General features: G+C 35.2%; 1 protein-coding gene and 1 long non-coding RNA gene across 4 annotated transcripts in view; one reads left to right on the top strand and one right to left on the bottom strand.

Moving 5' to 3' along the window:
- The window catches only part of LOC139958534 (integrin beta-1-B-like), a 112,187-nt gene that overhangs the window by 25,490 nt on the left and 59,018 nt on the right, over window positions 1–27,679 (top strand). For 2 of the 3 annotated variants that reach the window (XM_071955661.1, XM_071955662.1), the window contains 2 exons: window positions 2,817–2,880; window positions 26,335–26,461. In XM_071955661.1, the coding sequence (XP_071811762.1) occupies window positions 2,842–2,880; window positions 26,335–26,461 (166 nt within the window). In that variant the 5' untranslated portion in view covers window positions 2,817–2,841. The remainder of the gene's footprint in view (window positions 1–2,816; window positions 2,881–26,334; window positions 26,462–27,679) is intronic. The other variant, XM_071955663.1, reaches the window with a different exon arrangement.
- Window positions 17,850–19,368, bottom strand: LOC139958840 (uncharacterized). The gene is made up of 2 exons (XR_011789890.1): window positions 19,063–19,368; window positions 17,850–18,032 (listed from the first exon to the last, which is right to left on the bottom strand). It is a non-coding gene; the product is annotated as an uncharacterized lncRNA (long non-coding RNA).

Genomic DNA, 27,679 nt, shown 5'->3' with positions numbered 1-27,679 from the left:
GTTAAATTACTAATGAGACAATTTTCAAGATTTTCCTTTTACTCTGTTTCAGGATACATGGTTTTCTTCAGCAATTCACTTAGGGTCACATAATGTAGATTAATTAATGATGGAGTTACTGGTATGTGTTCTTTAAATTTAAAGATAATTTAATTCAATTGTAGTGGTATGAATCACAAGTTTCAGTTGCTTTTGTAATGTCCCTTTCAGTCTCTCAGTATGAATTTTCAATGTCAGTATCACAGTACTTGGATCTTCCCAAGAACTTTATTCTATTGTTTCTATAGCTTCATCTTTAATCCACTACTTCGTACCTCTATTTAATATACAAACAGTACAACACCTTCTCCATCAACTTTTCCAGATGAAAGTGATCCCCCCATAAGCCGAAGATCCAGTAAAATCCAATTTATCTGAATTACCCTAATTTGATTTCTCGCTTGTGCTACCCACTGGCCCCCATGCATGTCTACAAGCCCCTGTTACCTTCTTATATTAGATCTGCAAAACCCCACCAGTTTTTCAATCATCTAGCCTCCAGCTGAAAGTGATGATACACACGAACTGTATGTTCGAGAGCAGCGATGGAATCTGCAGCTAGCAATGCGACTGAGAAATCCTTTAACAATCTTTAATTTGCTGAGTAAATGAGATTATCAAGAAATATTGATTAAATTTGTGACTAAAAAAGTCAAAACCCTTGTAGGGAATTTGGAGTAGGAAATTTGCATAAATAGCTGCACAAGATTTCGAGTGTGTGTGGAGAAACGCCACTCGGGAAATATGAACCAAGCATTTACAGAAAGTAGTCTTGAAGTTGTGTTTTTGACAGGTGTCTTTGATATTTTAAGGTACATTTCTAGAATTTGGTATTTTTCTGGGATTGGGTACATGAGGGGAAGTAATTTACGGTCAGTTATTTTGTCCTTTAATAGCAATTTTAGGTTATTTAATGCCCACAGCAGAACTAAATATGAAAAAAACAAGTCATATATAAGTAAATGAAAAATGGAAATCTGATCGGGAATATTTGCAAACACTGGAAAAGAGCTGAGAAAGGTACAACTAGAACAGGATTCGAACCAGTGACCTCTGGGCTACAAGCCCAGGGCTCTACCAACTGAGCTATGGATCGAAATCATTGAATACCATAAATTTCTTGAATGGTATTGACTAAATATATGTACCACCATGCAATAACCTTCGAGTCATCACAACCCCCTTACACTGATATGCACCCCAGCATTAATTTGTACAAGATCAGGCTGACCTTTTTGAATGTTTGTTGAATTTTAAAGTAAAATCAAATATTTGGTTTTCTCTTTAGGAAGGATTCAAATGGACCATTGGAGTCCAAAGGTTGCATGAGTTTCTTTGTCAACTTGCATTCATTCATTCATGCATTCTAGCTGTTTTACTCTTTGTTTGACAAGTCAACAGCTGTTTGCTGTTAAACTTGTATGGCCCATTTATCTCAGTTTGAATTAAATTCCATACAGGATAATTTAGTTTGATTTACCATATTATTGTGATGTGGTAGACATGCTAGTAATATAATATTCTTAATTATGAGCTATGTGGTTCACAAAGCATACAATGGAAGAGAAAAGAAAAGACAGAAAAAAAATTTGAGAAATTTCACTGATTCTCTGGTAAGGTAGGTACAGTAGAAAGATTAGTCTCTGTCTCATCAACAATTACAAATTAGAGATTGGAATCAAATTTTTAAGTTAGTGCCAGGTAGCCTATAGGTTTGAAATGAACTGTTGTTTATCTATAGCACCAAGTGTATTTGTGCACAACAAACCTGAGGAAATCATCATAGTTGACCACATGGAGAGGGATGATTTCCTGTCCTACACAGCGTTGGTGATAAGGTATTAAAGCAGCTTATTTGCATTTGGTTGATTAATTTATCAAAATAACTGAATATTATCCAAACTAGGATTGCAAATTGAACTAACTATGAAACTTGGTATATGTTACTTTAACCATTAAATAACCATAATGAACCATAATGAACCAGTTGTTAATGACTTTACATTGAAATTCAATGTTTCACATACCAAATTAAACTGTGGCAGAATAGTATGAATATTAAACATGTAATAAAGCAAGTTGGAAAGTTTCCAAAAATTGTTTTGCTTTCAAGTTCATTACTTGAGATGGAACTGGACTGGTCAAACTGATAAGTTGATGAAATATTGTTTCACTGTGATAGAATTTAATATTGAATAGTATTAATAAAATAGAAGTCCTTAAAAGCAAACTCAACAAGCTGCTTTAAGGTGATTGAACTATAGATAACAATGCTGATTGGTGACTCCTGACCAGGCATTGTTAGTTAGCACAGCTTCCACATCACAATAGACTGCTTTACTACCCTGACAACAGGCAACTGTCTCGCAAGGTGAAACACATACTGATACTCCATTGTTTTTATCCTCCAGGATAATCAGGTTCATTTGTTAACAAGTGATGAATACTGAACCTTTTTTCTCTTCTGTTTTTGATTACTCCTGTAGAAGACCAGTAAAGGCATATACAGCATGATCAGTTTGTAAATTATATGCAGTGTGTGAAATTCACGGATGGCAGATTCTTGTACCATTGCATGCTCGAGTCTACCACTACATGTTCATATCTACCATTCAAGCGCAAGGTGTCTTCTGCACATGCCATAAGCCACTTCCAATTTATTGCTTTTCATGGAAAATGATTGAAATCGTCAAAAGTATGGGTACCATCACCTTTTCATGTTTTTCATCAAGCATAGGATGATAGCTAATATTTTAATATTTCTTTTGTTTTAATAGATTTTACACATTTCTGGGATAACTAATGAAGAGAAGAGGGGGTATGTGTTACTACCATATCATGGTAAGTACCGTTATGTTGGTGAAAGCAATACTCTTTTACAGGATGAATTATACAACTGATGATATTAACTGTTCCCTTAAGAAACAAAACTACAGTATGAAATGTTTCCCGATAGGTAATGAGGACGGTATTGAAGAACTTACCATGCATAGACTTTGGATATGTGACCTGATTAATTCGCTTTGACTTCGGCTTTGAGTACAATGTTTCTGTATGTTGCCATGTTGGGCGAATCTAACCGCAATAGTAATTACCGACTTTGTGATCTGCGTTATAGTCATTGCCTACTTTGATATCCGCGGTCCCCTCACAATCACAATTTTGCAAGGTGTGCCAGGTCAGTAAGCGTGACTCCATAGTTTTCCCGTTCGGGAAACCAAAAAGAAACTCACTCCTTGGTCAAAGCCCACCTCCCTTACCTCTTCAAATCTACAAGCCCTACATCGGTTGAATTCAGATTATTCCCTATTTTCAAAAATTACTGTCATCAGTTCAATTTAAATTTCTGACAATGTAACTAACCTCTGAGTTTATTAGGTTAACTTCTTTTAACTGACAACAAATTCTTGTACAAATATTAAATTATCATTGTGTGCCACCACACCTGAGGTCATGGGCAAGAAACAGGAAGAAATTTATAGAAATTTAGCACCCCCTCTCTCTACAAAGGTGTCCACCCACCACAATGCCATTCAGATCAAGTTTGGTGAGAAATATAGTCCACAGTTGTGACTCATTTCATTGTTCTTTCCATGTGTCTATTGTTTAACAGACCACTGCTGGTTTACAATTGATGGTCTGTATAAACATGACCCAATTAGGATAAAAGATAAATCATACTTTTTAACAACAGTGCAGTTCCTGAGAAAACCTTGTCGATTGTGATACATACTGAATGTGAGAAAATATTGATTAGCAATTATTTCATTGGATAGCATTAAAATATTGATTGTTATAAATTGGTGGTTTTGGAATTTAGCCCAAAGCAAGCTATTATTTGACCAAGATTTTTTCATTGATATATTAAATACAAAAGGAAGGACAGGGTAGAGTATATTATAGCCTCTTATTTCTTCAAACTGTTTTCAAAATGTTGAATGAGCCTTTGATCAACTCTTTGCTTGTCATGAATAAGTATCTTTATTCCCCCCCCCCTCCTTCCATAATCAACATTAGTATGATGATGTTCCATTGGCATCCAATTTGAATATTTGCACAACAGTTATTAACGATAGACCTCAGTGGATTGTTACTCTCTTACTGTTCGTGTGGCAACATGCTGTGACCTTTGATGAATTCTTTTTTCTTGCCGCTTGTTGGGGCCCCAAGTGATTACTGTTGTGCTAGCAATTAAGAAATACATTATCTCTAACTAATTGCAAACGATGACAGGCTTAACTTCAGCACCAGTCTTTATTATCTGATTAGTGTTTTGGATGACTAGATAGAGACTTCCATGCTCTGGTGTTTTCCCAGACTTGATTCTATTTGTTTAGTTGAATTAGTTCTTGAAAGTTTCCATTTGTCGTATGACTAAGCAGGATGAAATTGTTAATGAGATGGTTAAATCATTATGACATGTCAGAATAGCTGTCTAAGAGCTCTATTGTACAGTACTCACAAAAAGATTCAGAGAATGTCATAGATATTTCTTATCATGAGCTTATGTTGATTTGAGACTTGAAAGGTAAGACAAACCAAACCATCTTATTTCAAATTAAAATGATGTATGTATGCAATTACCTGGGGTCCTCACTTACCTGTCTACTCATAACAAAAGCACTCTTAATGTACCATTTTTTATAGTGATATGGCTACCATTTAACACTCACTTATTTCTTAAAAAACCTAATACCTCTTCTGCTCTTCTGCTGTCTAGTTCTCATGATCTGCCATGTGCTACCTTTTGTTGAACCTGTCTTCCCACAACAAGAGCACTCTTAATGTACCATATCTAGGGTAATATGGCTACCATTTAACACTCACTGTTTTCTTAAAAACCTTCTGATTTAATTATTGTCTAGTTTTAATGATCTGCCATGTTCTTCGTTTTGTTGAACATTATTTTCCATTGTAAATGAAAGAACTACTCAAACAGCTAAGAAAATAATTCTGGGATATAACATGTGTTGATATCTGATATCAAAGAACCACCAGAAACCATCTTGTATATTAAGTTCATTACATGTATTTTCCTTGATAAACTTGGTACCATTTGCAAATATTGTTGCTAAAACCTTTGAAATATTCAAACTAATTTTTACTACCCATTATTCTTAAAATATTTCTTAGTTCATACAGTTAGCAAAGCTGTTTAACATCTCTACGAAAATACGAACAAAACAGACAGTGATACCAAAAAACATTACAGTTCCTGGTGGCACTATGAAGTCATATATTTGACAAAATGGCTACTCACCCTGACTTTGTTATGACTGCAAAAGTTACTTTTAAGAAGGGACATGAGAAGAACTTGTATAAACCCTAAGTCTTACTTTCCCTAAAAGTTTGACAAAATAAAGCAACCACAAGTGAGATTCTCATTGATGCTTTAGTTTATAGATTTGTTATTTATAGAGAATATATAAGACATATATTCCAATTCTCAAATTTTCTCTTATTCAGATTTATTGGATTGCAGTATTAATTGAAAATGCATAGCTTGGTAAACATTCGTATCAGCGCTTAATTAAAATTTAAAAGACAGCTGGCTTTTTGGAATTAATCAGTTGTCAAAGAATTTATAGCTTTGTGATGCTGATCTTACAAATGTTGAAGATGAGCTTTTTGGGGAAAATGTAAACAAATCGGAACGGCTGCTTGTTTGCTGGGGCAAAAAATCATGATTAAAACAGTGATATTGTCATCTCAATTTTTAATCTTCATTTTAATTGCATGAAGAAAATATTCTTGATTTGAAAAGTTATATTTTATAGATGTTTCTTTGAAATTGAACAGACCAAATTGAAACTTTCTTGTCTGGTGTACCCAACATAATTTATTTCAACAATCCCCCCCCCCCAAAAAAAAATAAAGAGAGAAAGGCAAATGTTTGACAAACCATGTGAGTGATAAATGTCTGCTAGTGTGCATGGCACGTATCTGGTTAAATGTTATCTATGATTTACTCCACGGATTGCTTGCAGTCATTAATTTGTTAATAGGGATCCATATTTTTATAGGGACGACATCTTTTGTTCACCCTTTGCCCAAGTTAGAGCTTTACATTGTAAGTGATTAAAATGATCTTTTCAGTGGTAAAATCTATTGTGGAATAATTGAAATGCAGAGGGTTTTTTTTTGGGGGGGGGGCAGCGGGAGAGGCGGGATCTTTGACTGCATTTACCTCATTCCACTCTTGCTTGCCTTCTATACATCACTGCTCCTACCTACCTAGCTTACGGCAATTGTTAAATAAGTGAAAATGTTGGTTAACTGAATGTTCGGTATTAAACTATTTAGAGACTTTATGGCTACTATCCAATTGTCTTGTTCTGCAGTGAATACCAAATCTACAGTATATGATCAGAACCCAAACCAACATATCAAAATTAATTTTGTGCTGTACTAATTCATCCTTTATACTTCTCCTGTATGACGTTATAGGGTAAAGTTTTTAAAATAATTCTGAGAAATAAAATGTTTCATAATTGTTAATTCCCAGAAAAAAGTTGCATCACTCCTGACTGGCGTATCAACTAAGTTCACTTCAGTGTCTGCTGCTTCTGACACAATCTCTTAGCACATGCCTCTGAGATTTAATTCATTCTTTAGGCATGTGAATTTGCTAATTAATTAGAAATGTTGATCATATCTTAATGTGAAGTATATCAGTCGGATATCAATCCAGCGGGAAAGGGGGGGGGGGGGGGAGATGGGTTTGTGCTTTTATCCTTCATTAAAAATATTGATTACTTACTCATGATCTAATAAGTCCCATTGCAGTTTCATTTAATCTTTCCTTATGCCTACCATTAATCTGTCACTAAATATCCATAAATATTTATTTGAATTATGTTTGCTCAATTAAATCAAATAGATTTACAGCCAAAAATTCAAGTGATTTTTATGAGTAATGTATCGATTTATTACATATATGTTAGATCCTGGCAATAATTAAAGATTTTGATAATTAAGTTGAAATTTGTTTGCTGTTTTCTGGTTAGCGGACACGCTAAACTCCAGTGATGGTGATTTAAAGTTTGTATTTTTATAAAGTAAATTGATTCTAATAAAATATTTATAAAACTTCTACGCCCTGGAGGCTTTTATATTTAGGACATATTTTTTGTTAATAAAATGGTAAAGCTTATTAACAGTAATGATGGGTTTGATATTTGAACTAGAAATTTATAGTGTTGCTGGTTGAAATAGGAAATTTAGTTCTCACAGTCACACTTTTTTGCATATGATTAATACAACTTATATACTTTGCATATGATTTATTTAATTTACATACTTTGTCTATGAATTATATAATTTACATACTGTTAATATTATATTTGAAAGAGTCTGGGCAACAAAATGCATAGCATCATTACTAAATATTTGACAATTCATTAGATGAACAAATTTAGCCGTTTACCTTAGCCTGCAATTTCCATCTCATTTCGCAAAAGATGCAGAAGGTTTAGTGAAATTAGTATTAAACAAACTTTAAAAAGCTGATTTAAAATAATAGCACCATACAGTCACCGGCTGTACTTTTCACAAGCTACTAAGTCAAGGTTTGACAATAAAATTTGTCGTCATCTGCCAACATTTGACAGAATTATTTTGGATCTAACATCATCACCAGAAACGTGCCTCCTTTGTTAGTCCAGTCTGTTATGTAGAGTTGGATCAATAGTAAATCTTTGCTACTTGTGATGTCCTTAAGCTACCGATGGTATTTGGTTTCAAGTGCTCTTATGCGGTCATCTTAGGAAGATGGTCAAACAAGATATCGTGATTGAAATTTGACGCTGTGCCCTTTGGATAGAAACTGGTTTATTCGTCTAAATTTTGAGTGTCTTTTGGAATTAAATTGTTTTTGTAGATTATCTTGGTAACAACAGGCCTACGGTAGCCATTAGGAGCCATGTTAGGTAGCTAATACCTTGGAATTGATTTGTTCCATAGCTCTCTTTTGCAGATGTACAGTAAGGTTTAATCAGCATTTTTGTTTAAAAGATTGTCCATCAAAAAAGAGTTTTGTTTCTAATTCATCGTTTCTAATTGCTTTGCATCTCCATTTTCCTCGATTAATTAATTACATTGGGGCTCTAGGAGAGGTGATGTAAACTTGCAGTGAAATTTGTACAAAAAATACTTGAAATGTCACTTTGCAATAATGTTTTTGGTTTTTCCCACCCCACCCCACCCCTCATGCACTCACTCACATGTACTGTACCCTCCCTTCCCCTCCCACCAGTCACTGTTATTCTTGGCTCATCAATATTAGGAACGAACTACACACAGAAGAAAAGCAGTTCTAAGAGCAGACTGTCAAGCATTCTTGTTAATAAATTCCAAAAACTTGTGACTATTTGAGTTTCCCTATCAGTATGGTATCTTTGTAGATTTAATAAGAAAGATTAGGATAGTTATATTAGTCACCTACACACTGAAGTTGCAGAAGGTCACATCTGGAGCCATGGATGGACGATATCACTATCATTCCATACATTGATGTGCCTAAGATTTCTGGTAAAATATCCACAAAGAATGCAAATAATTTTATCTATTTTAAGGATTGAATCTTTCCTTCCCTCAATTCATTGACCATAGCACACAATGGTTGCCTCATTCTTACTGTACATGCTTTGCAAGTTGACAGGTTTACTTTATACAGTAAATTAATATCGTAGTCCGTGCATGGCTTTACACTCTTATAAAAACTCGCCAACTGTTGAGTGATATTCTGTATAACTAGAGGCACTGATGCTATTAAAACCAGAGCCAGGCTTCTACGTGTTATATTTCAAGTGTTTGTGTCTATCCATCCAAAGGAGATGACCAAAAAAAAGGTAGAAGATGGAAAATTGACCTCTGCAATAAACCAAGATGATCTGGTATCACTTTGAGTGGCTTTTGGCATAATTGTTTTGCCATTCAACGGAGTGAACATCTCACATTAGTTATCACACACTTCATGAAGGGTGATAGGCGTATAAATCTGCAATTTTTTTTGTGGTAGATTATATTCTTAAAAGTGATGCTCCTGTAAGAATTGCCTCCAGTTCTTTGCCAGGATTAGTAAACCCAAGTCAGTCTCCATTAGTGTTGTGAATTTCTTAAGCCGATATAAACAAGGAACAACGTTGCAGAGGTGGAAGAAGAAGGAAAAAATGAGGAAATTAAGTACTTGAGAGGAATAACAAAGCAAAGCAAATGAGGAACCAGAGGGCATTGAATTTGTGAATTTGAAGTAGCTGATTGCATTTAAATACATCATTATCATCACATTCAAACAGATTCGCAGAAAGAAAATAGTGGGTGCTAAGAATCTTACATGGAGTATATTTACTGCTCACTCAAAACTGTGGAATCAACCAAGTCAGTTATTGAAAGAGGAACAAGATTTACCCTGATCCTTATATGCAAAATAGTTAAGGTTCATGCCTTGAAACAGTTGTAGTTCAAGACAACTTTTAGTGTTTATTTAAAAAGGTAACAGGCTTCATGAGACTTTCTTTTACTCCTTCTTTGGAAGGTGACAGGCTCGTAGCCAGGAATTTGCCAAGGGAGGGGCGAAAATGTAGGCAAACTATCAGAGCCGTAGATACGGCATTGCAAACTATCTAAGCGTAGGGTCACCATGAGTTGGCGCGAAGCGTACAAGAAAATTTTGGATGAAAATGCCTCCCAGATCGCTGGAAATGGCACTTCCCAGGCCTTGTAAGTGCATCTTAGCATTTTCTCTTTTGAAATTACTAGCGATATCATAAAAAACATTAAAAAAAAATTATGCTCAAGGGGGGGCGGCTGCCCCCTTTGCCCTCCCCCCTTGGCTATGCGCCTGAGAGGTGAGAGTTAATCAACAAATCCTGCTCATTTGGGATCATGATTCCAGATTTTGTTGACATTTTCCCCATAGAAAAAAAAATATAGCAAAACCATAATAATCAAATAGACAGCTGCTGTCTGGTTTCCTTAAGAACCAACAAATCTCTACTAAGATTCCCATCACTGCCCCAGTAAAATAATATATATTTTGTCAAATCTACCTGTTGGCGTTGATATTATAGTACTGTACCAATTCACCCTATATACTCACTGACCTCACTCACTTCTTTGAATGCTTTTCTATCACCCTACTTGCTCCATTTAATTGACTCCACACTGCTTCTTTAATGACATTGTCAGATGCAAGAGATAGAATGTAGTTAGACAAGGCAATCATTCTTACAACATGGTACGATTGAACTCTTTTGGTTTTCCCAACCCCACCCCACCCCACCCCACCCCACCCCTCATTCACTCACTCACATCCGGCTTCTCTCCCCCTCCCACGAACTGTCACTGTTATTCTTAGCCAAATATTGCATCTACAGCAGATATATGGAAAGGTCTTAGCTTCATCATAAACAGATGTCCTGATGAAAAGATTATTCATACTTCTCTTTTCTTCTTCTTCTTCTTCTTTGTTCTTTGTATCTATCCCTTGTTCACCTTCTCCCCCCCCCTCCCCCATGGCCCATCCTTCTCTTCCTCAACCTTGAATGAGTTCTTAACACAAGACACAGATGCAATGTTTAATTACCTCCACAGCTTGTCATTAAAAAAATTATTTCATAATTGGAATCAGAAATGATATGCAATACCAAATTGTATGAAAATCAAATGTAGAGCCTTGCAGTGTGCAAGGCTATCCAATGTTTTGATAGTGACTATATATCTTACGTAGGGTGAGCATGGTTTATTTTGTATTAGTCATAGCCCAGTCTCTACTGTGTGTTGCTGATGGGAGGATGTAGGTGTGCTTGATTACTTTTTCAGCTGGTCCCTGACCAGGTCTGGAGTCTCCAATCAATCAAACTTTACATCTAGATAGTTGCATCCTCATCTTGAACCAACAGTAAAACTAATCCCTCCAGGTGAGGAGAATAGAAACTCACATTTTTTAGTGCATTGATTTCCAATAATCAGCTGCTGACGAAAGGTCACTCGCTTCCACGATTCCTCAAAAATCTTTCATTTCTCTAAATGATTGCGGTTTTCGTGAATTTGTTATATTTTATTACGTTTGAAATTGATGTCTCTATTTACCCGTCTCTAATTGTTGCCTGATTTCCACTGTTCATCGTCAGTTATTACTCAATAATTACGATTGTCATAGTGATTGAATGGACGTGTATGCAGTTTTCATTATCCTGTGGGGGGTGGAAATTGTGGATTGGGTTCAACTTATTCCCAACTGATGATAAATATCAAAGAAAAGGAAATGGAAGTACTTTGGCCACCATAGAAATTAAACTCTTGGGTCGTTGACATAAATGTGAAATAGCCGTGAAATGTAGGACTAAAGAAATCCTCTCTCAAAGTCAGTTAAAACATGCAGCAGTTCATTGAGCTAACAGCATCAAGATACGAGACATATTCAGTACTTAAACGATTTCATACCAAAGGATATAAGTGGCTTTTCCAGAGTGATTTTCTCAGAAATTTGTAGCACAGACAGGCATAGGGGAATTTTTGTTATGGTCTGACAATTAGAATCAAGAGCAAAGGAACAACAGAAAAACTAAGTTTGGGATATTATTATCAACTTTGGATAGGAAAAAGAAATTTTGGCTGGAACATTGACTAAAATGGTGACCACTTGATTATTGGTAATGATCCTGTTTGTGGCAAAACAAGATGTCTGCAATTTTTGGTTTCCCCGAAAGTTGTACTCAAAGCCAAAGCCAATGTGAATTAATCAGGTTCAACATCCGGAGTCTATGCATGCTAAGTTCTTCAATACCGCCCTCATTACCTTTCGGGAAACATTTCATACTGCAGTTTGTATTAAGCTTTGAATCATGAAACCGAGTATAAGCGATTATCTTAAATGTGTTGTCTTTGAATATAGTTATGAAATAATGCATGTGTAAATTTGTGATTCTTGTACAGATTTTAAATATATAAAATCTGATCTAATGAAAAATGTAATTGATGTTTCATGTTGAGAAGGCTGTCACATCATTTTGTATAGATAGCTGTTAAATTAACAACTCAATTTTGCTCTATTTTCAGCAGATAGTGTGAATTCATTTTGATGTTTCTATTTGTTCAAACTAAAGAAGTTTCTAAGAACTTAAAATATTAATATAAATGATATAATAGTAAGAAGCTGAGATGGCATTTTCAAATTGTTAGGACGTATTATTCCAATCAGTTTGATCAAGGTGAGATTCATCACATCAAGGGCGTACATAAATTTAAGAGTCCTTATTAATTGATCAAGTATATGTTGCCTGTTGGTGTCCAACATGCCGTATTGTGTTTGCTCTTGAAGAAAAGGTCAGTCGGAATTACTATACAAAGGTGGCCTTTAAAGTTGACGAAGGAAGTACTTTGACGTAATTCAGTATTTTATTACTTCCGTTGGCTTGTTGTTGATTACGTATTTCAAAAGCCATTTTTGTGTATAATTCTGTAGTATCTGAAATGGTAAACTACTGAGTTGAAGTAGATTCTTTTTATCAGCGAATAATTTATGCCATATCATCGCAAAAAGCTATGCAAACACAGCAAATTGCTATATAAATAAAAAGATGCATAACAGTTTTATTAACATAGAAACCGGTGCTGTGGCCGAGTGGATAAAGGCGGTGGCATTTGAAGCAATGAGGCTTAGCAATTGGCAGGGAGGTTCTGGGTTCGATTCCCGTCCGGGTCATAGTAAGGTGGGTTTGTAATCCAAGAGCATCTTTCCCCTGAAATGACTTTCTAAATTTGAATAGATTCCAAATTTGAGTTAATGTTGAATTGGAAGCCACCTGACGAGTGAGTTGTGATCGATAAGCCATTGCAGGCTTCTCCCACATTCGTAGTTGCTTAAGCATCGTAAAAGTAATGGCTGATTATTATCATTTATTATTATAGTATTTCATTCAAGACAAAGTTCAGAGCCCTGGAAACTGCTGTGTAAGATCAGAACACTAAATAATTCCCTGTATATTATTTGTAATAGTGCAATATTTGTTTCCTTCGTTGCGCATTGAAGATGTCCTTTGTAAGATTTATGTTTTCCAGTGATCTACAGCAGCTTCTCAATAAGTGCAAAAGAAAATTGTACATGTTTACATGAAATATACGGTTGAAGTCAGTTTCTCGGTCCATTACTCAAGGAAGGCCGAAACTGTTATTACTTTAAGGTCATTTGCAGAAGTTGAAGAGTTAACTCAAGCTGATAATGATGGGTATCGTAAACAGAATGGATGACATCAGAAAACAACAAGTGTATAATGTTACTTTTGATTGCCATTTCAGGCAATTTTACCCAAACTTACTAAGAATAAGTCAAACTAAAATAAAATGCAATTGAACACACTATGACCAGATCTTCTAGATGCTTGCATCCATTCGATTGTAAATAACTTTTTGTCTGCAGGACACTCTTGTAGATCTTAAAACATGTAAATGACAATTGTCATTGTCATGTAAATAGCAAGATTACCAATTTTCATGGTTATTTCCTTTTCTGGATTATTTGAACCTTGAAGATAACTTGACCATGCTAAGCTATTGAACAACATTGTTATGACATTTTACTGTAAAAATTTAATTTTAAAACCGATGTCCAATTGTTACTATATTTTCTGCAGTTCCTAACCCCCCCCCCCCTCCCCAGAAACAAAGAAAACATAAAGGCACGAAATGTCATGTATGAAACCATTAGACGTTCATTTCATTGATTCTGAATTTGCTTTGTAAATTCAACTGTGGAGAACAAACTACTTTATCAAATGACTCTGTTTATCTCCAAGTATTGTCTCTGTTTTTTCTTCGCAGTTCATTTAATGAATACATAGTTTTTGCCATGTGCAATTACCCTCTCTCCAACTGTTACAAACTACACTTGAGAAAAATGCAAATATTCGCTGCTTTATTTTTATCCATTGTGTAAACCAAAAAATATAAGAGTAAATTAGGATGTACTTTAGAACATATGAGTCATCAGAACAAACAATTTTGTTCCAAATTTGGTACAAACTTAACAGTATCCATCTTTCATAAATATATTGGTGGAGCCTTATTAGTCATGACAAAAAATTGTGACATGGTTATTATAAAGACATACACTGTTTGCATAGATCTGTAAATATGCGTCATATTTAGACTTACTCTAGGGCAAGCTTTCTATGTTTAACCTTAAAGACTCAGCGTAATTTGTTAAATCATTATACTTATGTCTGGCTGTAAGTTCAGAGATTCAGACAAGATGATCGCTGAAAGAGATCAAGATGGAATAGAGAGATGAGAAGATTCTAACAGATAACCTAGTCCAGTTAAAAATCATTATCAGATACATTGCTGGTTGAATGTAAAGGAGGGTCAACGCGTGACTGGTAGTGTGTTGTAGCTAAGGGTGTTAAGTAATAGAAAGGTTACAAGATCAACTCTAGACATGGCAGAGGGGGGTTGCTGATGTTGTGAGGAGACAGGTAAGCTTGTCACTGGTACATATAAAGAAGCTCTATACTAAAGCTTCTGTAGATCTTTGATGTTCACAGCATGTAATTCAAGGCGTGGTGATGTACAGTAGCCGTCCGTTTGCATTTTGGTTTTAGCAAACCTTTTTTTTTTACGTACCAGTGACTGTTGTGTATTGGTATTCAGACCTAGAGTACTTTGAATGTTCAGTGTTTTGCAGTGAAAAATTGAAATTCAGTTTTGAAGAAAGAAGAAGAAGAAAAAGAAAAAGTGATAAAAAGCATAAAACCATTTTGACATCACACTCGTTTGCTTCACCACCCCATTGTATCAAATGTATCAAATGCTTATCCTCTTGAAAACTGCACATAGAAATCAAATGCAAGATTCACCAAAATATTTAGACTATGTTTGTGTTTTAGTCAAAAAATACCCGGGACTATCCTTTCAAACAGATTAGTTCTTCGGTGGGATTCAGGTCATTAAACAGTTGGGAAGCAGACCCAAGGTTCGCCGGAATTTATTAAGCTTTGGTGACGTCACACATTTTGAATTTCGGCGGTAATCGTTCACTGAGAGACGAGAAATAAATGTTGAAATAAATGTGTTGTTTTCATTAAAACCTCATTCAAATGTCTACTGAACCTGGAAACTAAGATAAAAAGGTTTCTGACTTACCACTAGCGATAAATTCGAACAGAAATACTGACAGGAAATCCGCTAAATTACAGGTGATATTTAGGTCACGGCTCCAAAAGCCGTAGCGACCGATCATGAAATCGACTCATAAAAGACTTAAAATACCGGAACAAACGCCAAATGTTCACAAACAGTTAGATAATTTCATTCCAAACACAGAAACATCCGTCAATTATCACAGTCTGCTTGAAAACGGCCGATCACAATTCATTTCACATGTCTCCAATGCTCGCGGGTGATGTTGGGCCGCCATCTTTGAAATTTCAACAAGTTAGCATCCTATATACAGCTATACATTTAACACAGCGTATGCGCTGGAATGCAACAACACAGAAGCCAGTGTACATACTTCGATCGATTTTAGCAGATGTAATAGGTTTATATAGGTTTTTGCTTGGATAAATCCATACCACAAATGAAAACATTCGTAAAATTTCAGGTTGCTAGAAAACAACCGGTCAAAATTCAGTCCACACGGCACCGAGTGATGTTAGACAAATTCAGTGATGACTGAATTTGTATAGAAGTTAGCATCATATGATCCAGCTCTACATTCAACTCGTTTCCACGGTTCGTAGGGATATTCATAAGCACTACGTAGCAGCCGATGCTCAATCACCTGGTTCGGTTTCAGTTGCACGTTTCAACGATGGTGTGTGCTGGGGGAGGTGGTGGGTGATCTCAGACAAGTGATGTGCTTAGCATAATACATCACACCCTTTCTGAAACCTTGAGCATGCAATTCAAAGAGTGGGGGTGTGGTTACTATCGCGAATTAATTTCTCTGCATGTGCTTAGCCTTATCATAGTAACATTGCACTGCATATTCCTTAGCATCCCATGAGAGGTGAAGTCAAAGTATATTGATAGGAACAATCCCCACCCCCCCCCCCCCCCACCCACAGGAGGTATCCGCCTGTTGCATAACTTGCATGGTGATGGATAAGTATGTGCAACTGCATAACTGTAATCACTTTCTTGCAAGAGACTGCAATTAAAGGTACAGAGGAGCAGAATAGCATGTTTGTCTTTAAGGAGCTGTAAATATTATTAGTCTTATGGACATGTGGTATGAGGTACAAGATCCAATTTCTGACACCTTTGACAAACAAAGAATCAAATAGAATACCAATTGTAAAGGAATTTCTCTTTTATTGGAGGAAAATTACTTTTACCTGAAAGACTGATCGCCTTAAAAAAAATGTTAAAAGAAACCTTAAAAGAATTACTTGTTAAAAATTAGAGAAGAGGTTAAGCAATACTTAGTAGTTTGTACTAAGGTGTTGTTCATCTAATATATGAACACACTATACTTTTGATAATTGCTCATTAGAAAACCTCAATTTTAAATTGATTTGAAACACATAAAAAATAATGTTACCATGCTGTATTTGCCACAATTATGCTAGATATTCAAGTATGGTCACCTTTGTCAAAATTCTTAAACTATTTGTATTTTTCCTCACTGGGACATTCAGTCACCTTGTTTGTTCCTCAAAATGTCTGAGAACAATTCGAAGAGTAAAGACCTCAAGGAAAGTACTTTTTGAAAACTTTGAGCAATTATAGCGTGCTATAATTTGGGGCCTATACTGACTACCTTTAGAAATCATTCGAAACACTTCAAAGCAACACAACAGATACAGTATAAAGACGCTTTTCCATAAATGTAAGTTAAAAGGTGAAATGAAATTTTAATTGAAAGAATTGGATGACTATGTCTTCAATGAACTGTTTTGGTACGGCCAAAGTAAAGGAAATGTTTCATGCTCAATGAACAAACACTCATGACAAAATAATTGTTTGGTAAGTTAATGTGAGTGAGATTGACAAAACTGACTTTAGCATTTTAGTTCTGTTCTTAGCAAGCACATTAAGATGTTTATGAGGTGTCAGCAAATATGTAACGAGAAAATTCAGGGTGAAGTAACAGTGTAACAACCTGTGAGATAGCAAAACTTTCACAATTTCTCCACTTGCGTTTTTGCAAGGACCAGCAAATTGATCTGACTTGGAAAAAATTGTATGTGAACTAACACATTACTTTACACTCTTGACTGGAAATGACTTGATTAGTAGTCTGTTGAAACAAGCTTTAATTAAAATATCTATTATACCTTGGTGAACAAATGCCATATTACTGTATAGGGTTAATGGGCCTCCCAATCTTAGTATTAAGCCACATCCCCTCATTAATATACATAATCAATATACCAAATATTATCATTTACCTGTCATCGGCCAACAACCACAATGTCTCAATGCAGTTAGACCAATTGCTGGGACTATATTTTTGAAACATTAACTTTGAAATTGTCGCCTCATTAGTATTCATGATGAGTACCACGACTTGTCATTATTTGAAATTTGTCAGGTTTGACCCTGTGACAAAGCAACAAGAACAGGTCACTTTTACCCATTAGATTGTGTCTACAGAGTGAATTATCAAAGGTAGGTGTCACATATGCATAAACACAAAAATCAACTTGAGCCTTATTGAATGCTTAGGTTCGTGTACTTTCTGCAAGGAACAAAAGATGCACAATTGACTTTCCATTCCACCGCAACATTATTTCAACCTGGACCTACAAAAACAACCACATGCAATTGCATCAATATTTGCCACATGATGTATGACAATGAAGATAATATGGTGGGGTTTTTATTTTACACATGCATATTTGTTGAAACTGTGAATAATGTAAAAAAAAAAACACATTAAGGAAGCAACTTGAAATAATTGCAGGCTACAATTGTCTCGAATATCGATGCATGTACTATATCCCAACTGCCCACAAAGGAGAATCCAACCCGCACATGCAGAAAGAGTCCTGAAAATAAAAGAAAACAAAAATAAATATTAACAGAACATTGGATAATAGGAGACAATATTTAAAGTCACATGACGAATGACTTCACATTGCTTTTAAATGCAACAGGCAGAGATTAGTTGCAACAAGCCCATATTACGTAACATTGTAGTGGAACTTGTAAATGCATTTTCTCTCTGAAAATGACAGAGACATACAGCAGTACAAGTTGAAGAACTTTGAAACAAAGTGAAATGGGCACATGCACAACCCCCCAAAAAATAAGTGCAATATGAATTCACACACAAAAGGATACTACCAAAATGTGTTGCGAACAATGTACAAAAATTCAGTGCAGAACCAATGTTCACCTGTCACTGACTCGACCAACCTATGTATCTAGGTACACCGGATTAAATCACACAATGGTAAAACTACTTAGTACTAACCAGAGCCGACCAAGGCAGTACCTTTTTTTCAATGTAAGCTTTTTAATTTTCAAGTACTATTATATGTACTAGTACTTGAATACTACTAGTAGCTGGGCTGGTATGAAGGTATTGCCATTGCTGACAACCACCAGTGGCAGAAGTCAGTAGTAAACTTAAAATTACCAGCATAGGCCTAGTATTGTGTAGTTGTACTGTAGGGTCCTACTGCTCGGTCACTGTACAGTACTAGCACTACCCTAAAATTCAAGGAAACGACATTGTATTCGTAAACAACGTCTAACATCATTCATAAACACAAGGTCCCGTAATATGAATACACTGTACTGTAGAATACTTAAAACTATAACCCTAGGCTACACACTATGGTAATGCGCATACACATGTACATATTCAATGAACCACGATAGGATACGTTGATGACGGTGATCAAGAGCAACCTTACAAATGTCACTTTAATTCAACCCAGAATGCTGGAACAACTCCGAATTTAGCCCAAAATCATTGTTCAATTTGTTTTATACCATTGACCGGACGATGGAGGTTGTACCTTCTTGAAAACAGAAAATGTGCAATTCGAAAGATGAAAGGTTTTTACTCACGTTTCGTTTTTATTTTTCAAGCCGGGGCGAAGAAATTTCCGAATTTCATCCACATCGTGAGTCCGACATCGTCGCAAACAGATATTTAATGAATATTTAACTTCTTTTCTTCAAGGTTTTCGTTCAAGCAATTCGATTGCTGCTCTATGAATATGTATTAAAACGGATTTTCAGACGATATCCAAGCTGCAGTGTACTGAAATGTAGTGATGGACTAAGCTCCCACAATGCATTTCACCGCTTTTGCGAAGTGTTTAATGATTGCGAAATAACGGTCAAAAGTCGCAGTCTGATTTCTGACTGTAAATACACCAGTGTGTCATTTCGGACCTTACCATTAATTGTTCAAGGTTTCTGAGAATGAAACCGAGTTCTTGAATATGCTCCTCCAATGTTTCTACATCACACACAGTATACAAAGCATTTAGTTATCTTATCTTGTAAACAGATAGTTGTGATGATTAATGACTAACATTTTTGACCAAATTACTACCGATCATTGATCATGCAAATCAAACATCGTTTCATAAATGGTATTTTTTGTGGAACGGTTGCGATGGTGATGAACTAAATGAGCTCAGTTGAGTCGAACCGGAAAATATCACAAGAGGTTGCAGCTGTCTAGAAGAAGTTTGAAGTTCTAGATTAACAGCTTTCAGTTCAAAATACTTAGTCTGCTTTACACAAGATGATGCAAAACACTTTGAAATCCTATGAATTTCTTTGATCTTCTCTCCCTACCTGTCTCCTCAACTTATGCACTCTATTTCTAGGAATCGGCATATCTGGAAGAAAAGTGACCTAAGTGAGGATTAGGGGGGGGGGGGAGGGTTGGGATTAGGGGGAATGAGGGCACACAAGATCTGTTTGCTTGCTGTAAATCATCAAGCATCATTACTTTGCCTGAGTTATAACTTATTACAACGTCTGTAATATTTCCATGTTTTGTGGATGCATGTAGACTTCACTTGTAAATTGTGAAATTTTATAAAGATCAATTGTACTAACAGTGTGAAATAAGGAATCAGTATATTTTATGAATTAGAAAGATGTTTTTGGTAAGATTCTTGAGATACTGTAGTGTACAGAGGGTGGATGGGTTAAAGTTGGATCTCGTTTCACATGTCAACATAACTTAACAGCATAACTTAACCAAACATCATTCTTTAATTCTTCACAGTAAAACGATTTTGAAAAAGATTTCCATTTTTTAAAAATATTTGAGTAATGGCTGAATTTTCTTGATGTTTGGTTAAGTTATGTTGACTGTGTATGTTTTCAGTGTCATGAATGTTAATGGTAACATTCATATAGGTTGTTGACATATACTGTACATGACATTGTCAGCATATCTTCATGTCAATACACTGATACCGGGATGTCCCTGATTTATGACCTAGCTATATAGCAGTCAAGAAACATGCTATCCAAGTCCTGCGGTAGATTAATAGAGCTGTCTGATGAGGGAACATGGTATGTCTTAGATCAGGCATTCATGTACAAATATGTATTGCTAAACTATGCAACCTGGGCAGTATCAGCCTGTTACTGTTAGTAGAGATAAAAAGGTGTGACAAATGACAGATTTGAAAGTAGTATCATCTTCTCAAAGCTATTGAAAAATGTTACGACATTCAATTGTATCAAAAATAAAGATTCATTCAGGAGGAAGTGGGGGAAGGGGAGGGTGTGGGGGGGCCTGAGGTGGTTGAATGAGACTATAGCAGTTATTATTAACAGTTACAAACTTTTACTTTTGCGTCACTACTTGATGTAAAACTTGACTAAATAGACTTACCAGTTTTTATTATGGACTAGAATTAACATATTTATCAATTTCAGCTCAAAAAGCTGCTTTAAATGTTCTTATATTCAGGTTGGAATGTGGGATACTCAGATCTGATAAACAGACACTGTTACAGTACATAATTAGCTTCCAGCTATTTATATGACACAAATAGATACTCTGGGTTTTATAATAATCAGTAGAGGTTTGTCCAGAGGTGACTGGTCACCATTGGAGGTCATTGTTAAGTTACCAGGTCAGCTTAGACATGGTAGTGTGAAACTGCTACAGTTGTAGGGAGACTGATAAGTTTGTCCATTGTAATCCAAATCTGGTAATTTTTCTGAGTTTTCATGGACGACTACTTGTACAATATTTCTTTCCAACTGTGTGCAAGTCTGGAATTTTTGTAACCTCATGGAGAGATGCTTGGACCATGTAAAGAGACAGTTAATCAACTTTATTTACATGTCTTTATGTAACAATTGTACTCAACTCGAGCTTCCATGTCTAATAAGTTGGTACTGAAGTTTTAACAGGCAAGAGAGAATAACTTAAATAAAGTCATCCATCCAACCTTTAACGCTGTACTTATGAAAAAGTGAATAAGATCAGTAGTCCTCAGTTGACCAAAAAATATTGTATTCTCAATTAAGTATCAAAAGGAGTAATTTCTAGGGTTGATTGAAGCAAAAACAAGATTATGAACTTTCTGACCAGATACTAAGGAGATTCTAATCGGTTCATTACACCGAGGCATCGATGCATGTGCTCAAGTCTCATCGATATCTTCAAACAAGGCTTTAGAAGAACAAATTGCAGCTGAAGCTCGTATTTGATTTTAATTGTGTTTTTGCATTGAGAATGTCTGACTCCTGTCTGTCCATAGAATTGGGTATAATGCATTGTGTTAAGGTGACAAAAGTGGTGCCATTGTTATTCGGACAATGGTCAATGCCATGTTTGTAAGATATATCATATCATATGGCTATGAGGGACATAACATAACAAAGTCTATACCTCTACTTTGATAATCTATAGTACATCGCTTTATGAGTTGCGTTTGGGAGACTTGAACCTCTGAGTTGATTGTTTGAACCAGTAGATGCATATCATGTTACCATCTTGAGGGAAAGTTTGTGTCCTTGAATTGCAATTCTATTCATTTATTGGATTAATGGCAATACTCACATTGTCAGTGTTGTAGGACTCATAACAAAACTCCATGGTTACCAAGAGACTTGCATTGCATCAAGTAGATCTTGAAGTTTTGTCAAGCTATCAGTGTATACATATACTACAGTGGTATTAAAGGTGATAAAATTTTTCTTTTAATAGAACTATAAACTGCAACTTGGTTACACTACTCCAGGGCTACATTTGAGACTCATTTATCTTTGGTAGTGTACAGGATTTGTGTGCAAACAGTGCCTGTCTCTCCTTCTTTAATGATGGACCATCACGTGAGACACGACAAACCGGGCTCTATCTAATTGCTAACAATTTAGCAAAGTGTAGGGAAACATAATGTTTTCAAATATAAGGGGCTCCATGAAAAGAGCACCAAGTATTTAAAAATGTTGATGTGTAAAATCTCCAGTCTTTGATCCTTTCTGTTAATGCTTGGATTTTTTAATTTAATGTTCCGTTATTGTAAATATTTTTAATAATCTGTATCATCTTCAACTCGCAATTTCTTTTCACACAGTACTGGATTCATTTTAATCAAACATGATCAATTTTGATTGGCTAATGCTGACATTTTACATGTCAGTTATCCATTCTAAGAGATCAGATTTTTATGCAGTGACTGCATCTGGTTCCTACATATATTCTTCTAATTGTGATTTAGTTAGTTACTTCATTCTAGTTTGAAACTTTGACAAGGTGAGAAAATAGCTTGATGAATTAGTAGTCTATTAGGGCCTGAGGGAGTTCTAGGTATATGAATGCGATTGAATTTAATCCTGTAGTTGGTTACAGGCACAGAAGGAAGTAGAGCATGTCAATAGAAATGTAACACCCTCCAAACAGTTCGTTACATCTTCTTTATATGGAATATATCTTGTTAAATTTACCGCTGCAGGGGTGAGACAATTTATTACTTCCTAAACATTGTTTGTACTAAGTCTAAGACTGTTTATAGAGTCACAGAATATTTCCTCCAGATGTAAAGATTTCATGTATGTGGTTTTAAATTTCAGATATGTGAAAACTGATTTTGGACTTATTAATGTTCTCTCTTGTGTCAATTTGTGAACTTTATAATGTGAACAGTTTTGTTGGACAATGCAAGATCTGTAACTGTGTAGCAAAGCAAAGCTGGCTCCCATTGAAACCTGAATTTTTGCAAGTACTACCAAGCAGAAATTTGTTCTTACTTTTAGGGGGGATAAAACTTGATCATTTTGTGACCATATGGTTTTTACCATATTGTGACTATATGAAATTTTGAAGTTACAAGCTAATCTGGCTTTTAGATTTGGAAGTTAATTACCAAGTAAAGTCACATATGGGGGGGGGGGGGTGAAAAACTTCATTTCACCATCATCACTCCCTGAGAAATTTGAATGTTAAGTAATATTTGTTGGAGTACACCTGTATGATTAAATGCTCTGACTAGTCATTAATAGCTCCCTGCGATGACAAAGATTCTTTTAAGCATTTGATTTCTAAGGTCTACCTTTTGTCATTGATTCCATGACAGAACGTGAGTAAGGTTCAATACGTTGGGTGTAACCAAGTTCTGTTGTGAATGAATTGTTGATATGGTTCGGATCTTACATGATGTGGTCGGTTGGCTCGGTAAATGAATTTGTGTCGACAAGATCATATGCTTGAAGGAACAAAATTGGCTGACACATGAAAAGCTTTGTACATTGGACAAAGGTAACATCATAATCTGGTAATGTCATTAACTAATGAAAGATCGATGTTTTTGTAACATTACAGTTTAATCACATATCTAGGGTTTGTTTGTTTGTTGATACGCATTGTGAGTACAAACAAAGACGACCTCTGCAGAAATGGTACTGAAGCATAGCTTTCGAATATGGTATAAAAGTGTCAGCATTATCAGATACTAGAATCTTCAAAACAGTAAAAGTTAATTACCTTAATTATATACAGTTGTGTTCCACTTCAAAATAATTAAAAGGGGGAACAAAATGTTAAAATGATATAAATTTCTGACTGTATCTTTTGCACAAATATTATATTGTTGGTGTTATAAAGGTATCTGGGAGATGAACTGTTTTTGTGCATGAATCATTTATATATTATTTATTTTTAATATTCATTTCGTGAAAGGAAATCAAGGAACGTTTCTTACTTTGATTAATTGAAATCTGTAGTGAATTTTCAAATTACAAACAGTTCTGTTGTTAGCATTGTACCCCAGTGTAAGAATTAATCTGTTGTAATTTGGGCATTTTCAGAAGTTGTGGTTTTCTCTTGTTTGCACAAATTTGCAGACCACTTTTGTTTTGTTTCTTCGTGGGAGTTTCCTGCTCCCTTCTACCATTATTCCGATTTTTTTCTATCTGTACACGAACAATATTACTGTATACAGTATATCTACATTCTATAGCAAATCTGTAATACCATTTATAAGCAATATCTGCATAGGATACATGTCTTTAAAATCTTAAAACCATCCAATCTCCGTGAGTGTGTGATTGTCATGGTATCAAAAATTCCACTTTTTTCAAACAAAAGGAAACAAAATTCAAAAGGAAGAGGGGGAAAGCAATGCAGCTTTCAGTACTTTTGATTTCACAGACATTGTGTTTGATTAAGCATGCTGTCAAAGTAAAGGACAGTAGCAAATGATTGGTTTCACTTTTTGTTCTGTAGTGTCATGGCCTAAACCTGCCTTCCGTGTTGTTTATTGGTCATAATTTGGTTGTACGGTAGTAGCGCAATCTGTCGTTTAAGGGCAAGATGAGATACTAGGAAACTTAACCTTTTATGTTTAACCGCTAAATTTGGAATGGGAATGATGATGAACTTGGGTGTAAAATTCAAAGATTTTCTTCTGAAATAATAAATTGAATGTGTTGGGTACAAAATTTACATAGTGGAAAACATAATTGATCCAATAACCCATTGCAAAATGATATATGCGAAATGGTCCAAATTCGAAAGATGTATTGCAGTTTTATAAAAGGGAACCTAGTATTTTAGAATAGAAAAAAAAATTAGGGCCTCGAAAGCTACTATGTTGCATGTACAGTATCCACACTTTGAGCACTACCGAGCCTAGAATGAACTGGTAACCTGTTTGTTTGGTCAAAATAACAGCCGAATGAAGTCTACAGCATTAATTGAACTTTCAGGCCATCAAACTAACCACTATAAAATAACCAATTGTATTTTTTTTGATGATTTTTCTTTCCCTCTTTGTTATCCTTCAACTCCTTAATATATCGGATTAATGGATAAATCTGTCAGTTTCGGTGCTGTGTTTTCCAATGGTTTGATTTATTGGTTAATCGATCATCTAATAAAAAGGACTATTTTTTATCAAATTTAATTATTCAATTTCCTATTCAAAGCTTTGAATGTTTCTATTTTCAGTTTATTTTCTCTATGTATCATCCAAGAAGGTATAAGAGACAAAAATACTTGACTATCTGGTTGGATCTGCCCTTACAATAAAGTGCTGATTTTATACAATATCATAGCTTTCAAGTAGCTCTTAAAATTTCATCTTAAATAGTATGTATCCATATATGATATCATTTCCTCCAGGTGCACTCAAATATACTACAATAGCAACGTTTCAGTAAGAACTCAAGCCCTGTTAGAATTAACAACAAAAAATAGAACACTGAGAAGAAAACATGAAACCTACCACACTTTTATAGTAGAGTTACATAGCCTAGCCTACCATACTTTGCAGACATAATATTGAGGGTTGGAAGTTGTTGTCATATTTAACTCTTGTGGGCATGAAACCATAACTACTTATAGCTAATTTTGCCTGTTTAAAGTAAAAAACAAAACAGTTCTTAGTCTTCAAAGAGAATATTACTCAAGTATTAAACTTGAGTGAATCTGGTGAGAAATGAAGTATGGTACATGAAAGGTGATAACTATAAGGTAGTTTTCCTTCTCCTTAAGGAATCCAATCACTATTGTTGAGAATGTCAAATAAAACATGCACCTGGAATGTGTTTGTCATGTCTTTTCTAACATCATTCATTTAAAAAAAATTAACAACCGGGTAAACCTATGTTTCCAACATTGGCATTTGATTGTGATAAAGTGTGCTTATTCATCAAAAGTTTTATGATGAAGTGGTTTGCTCTCTGTTATATGAGCTGTCAGTCTACTTTTATGGATTGTATTGTCAAAGATATTTTTATCCTTAAAGTGGCCATTAAATTTGTTTTACTTTTGGTGTACAATTCAAAAACACTTCAATGGTCTTCATTTCCGCATGCATATTTTTTATTAGCAAGATTTTCTTTTCTCTTCAACAGAGAGTTGCGTTTGCAGTCAGAGAGAGTGGTCAAGGAATTTCCAAGATGAGGTGGCTAGGGGTTTATTTCATCGGCATTTGCTTGTCTTCCATATTAATATCATCAACGTCAGCCCAGAGTGCTTTAGGTGAGATATTCTAGCGTAATCTGTTTCAATTCAGTTTCCTCGCTGGCTATCCACATTTACCTGCCGCCTCACAATATTATCACTCTCGCGCTGCTGTAGCTATGGTGAACTGGTCACCTTTGTAACACTGTACGCCCTTAGCAACCAATCGCTACCGGCCAATAAACCCTCCTCATTCTGGAAGGTATCCTCCAAAAGGACTGCATTATTCATTCAAATCTACTCTTTATAGTCAAAATTCTTCATTATGCAGACAAAAAATGTATCATCATACCAGCATATTGATCATTTCATAATAATAATAATACATCATTTTTATATATTCTTGATATATTTTCATTATTATTGCTAATGGCACAGATGTTTGAGTGTATATCTATCGGCAAATCCTGAAAAGTAGACCATGTTTGATAAAAACTCCATGATATGATTTTAGTTGCATAATATGCTTCTGGAAAAGGTTTTCTGCTTGCTATTGTCTGTGATATTATACACAATTAAAATGAGGATGTAAGAATATATAGACTTATATGAGAGGTGTTGCCTCTTTCGCCAAACCACTAATTTGGAAAATGATTTATGTACTATGTGACTTTGCCCTCTTTCTACAAGATTAAATTTCTGTCGTACAAAATTTCTGTATTGTCTCACACCTTGCGACTCTTTCCAATTTTCTCGATTCATTTTTCATCTTCATTAGACCAATGTTTACTCTGCCATCATTGCCCAATCTGATTTACCTATTTCCCTTGCCAAGTGACCGTATGTAATTGCTAGAAAATTAAGATTTCAAAATTGGCTGTGGCTTTTTTCGTTACAGTTTTATGGTAGGGTACATTCTTACATAAGCCATAGCTTTTTTCTTCCTCCACTTGCCATCGACTCGATACTCCACAGGGAAAGTTGACCTAGATATCTGAGTTGCATGTTTCTCTTGATATTTATTTCAAAAGAGGATAAATAAATACAGATATTTTGAAGTAAATGCAGGTTAAGCTGGGTGGAATCGTGTCTGTTGTCATAGTTATCGTTGTGATGAATTATGACATAGTGTCCAGCATAATTTAGGTCAAGGTCTTCTCTGGGAGAGAGACTTTCAAAGATATTAATAAAACTTGTGTACATTCATTGAGTACACTTCCTTACACAGCAGTTGTGTGTTAAGAGAACACTAGTTACCAAAACATTGCTTTGCCAGACCTACATACTATTTTCATT

This window comes from Apostichopus japonicus, chromosome 18 (assembly GCF_037975245.1).
Source record: "Apostichopus japonicus isolate 1M-3 chromosome 18, ASM3797524v1, whole genome shotgun sequence".
Lineage (NCBI taxonomy): Eukaryota > Metazoa > Echinodermata > Holothuroidea > Aspidochirotida > Stichopodidae > Apostichopus > Apostichopus japonicus.
This window is presented reverse-complemented; position numbering and strand designations above follow the sequence as displayed.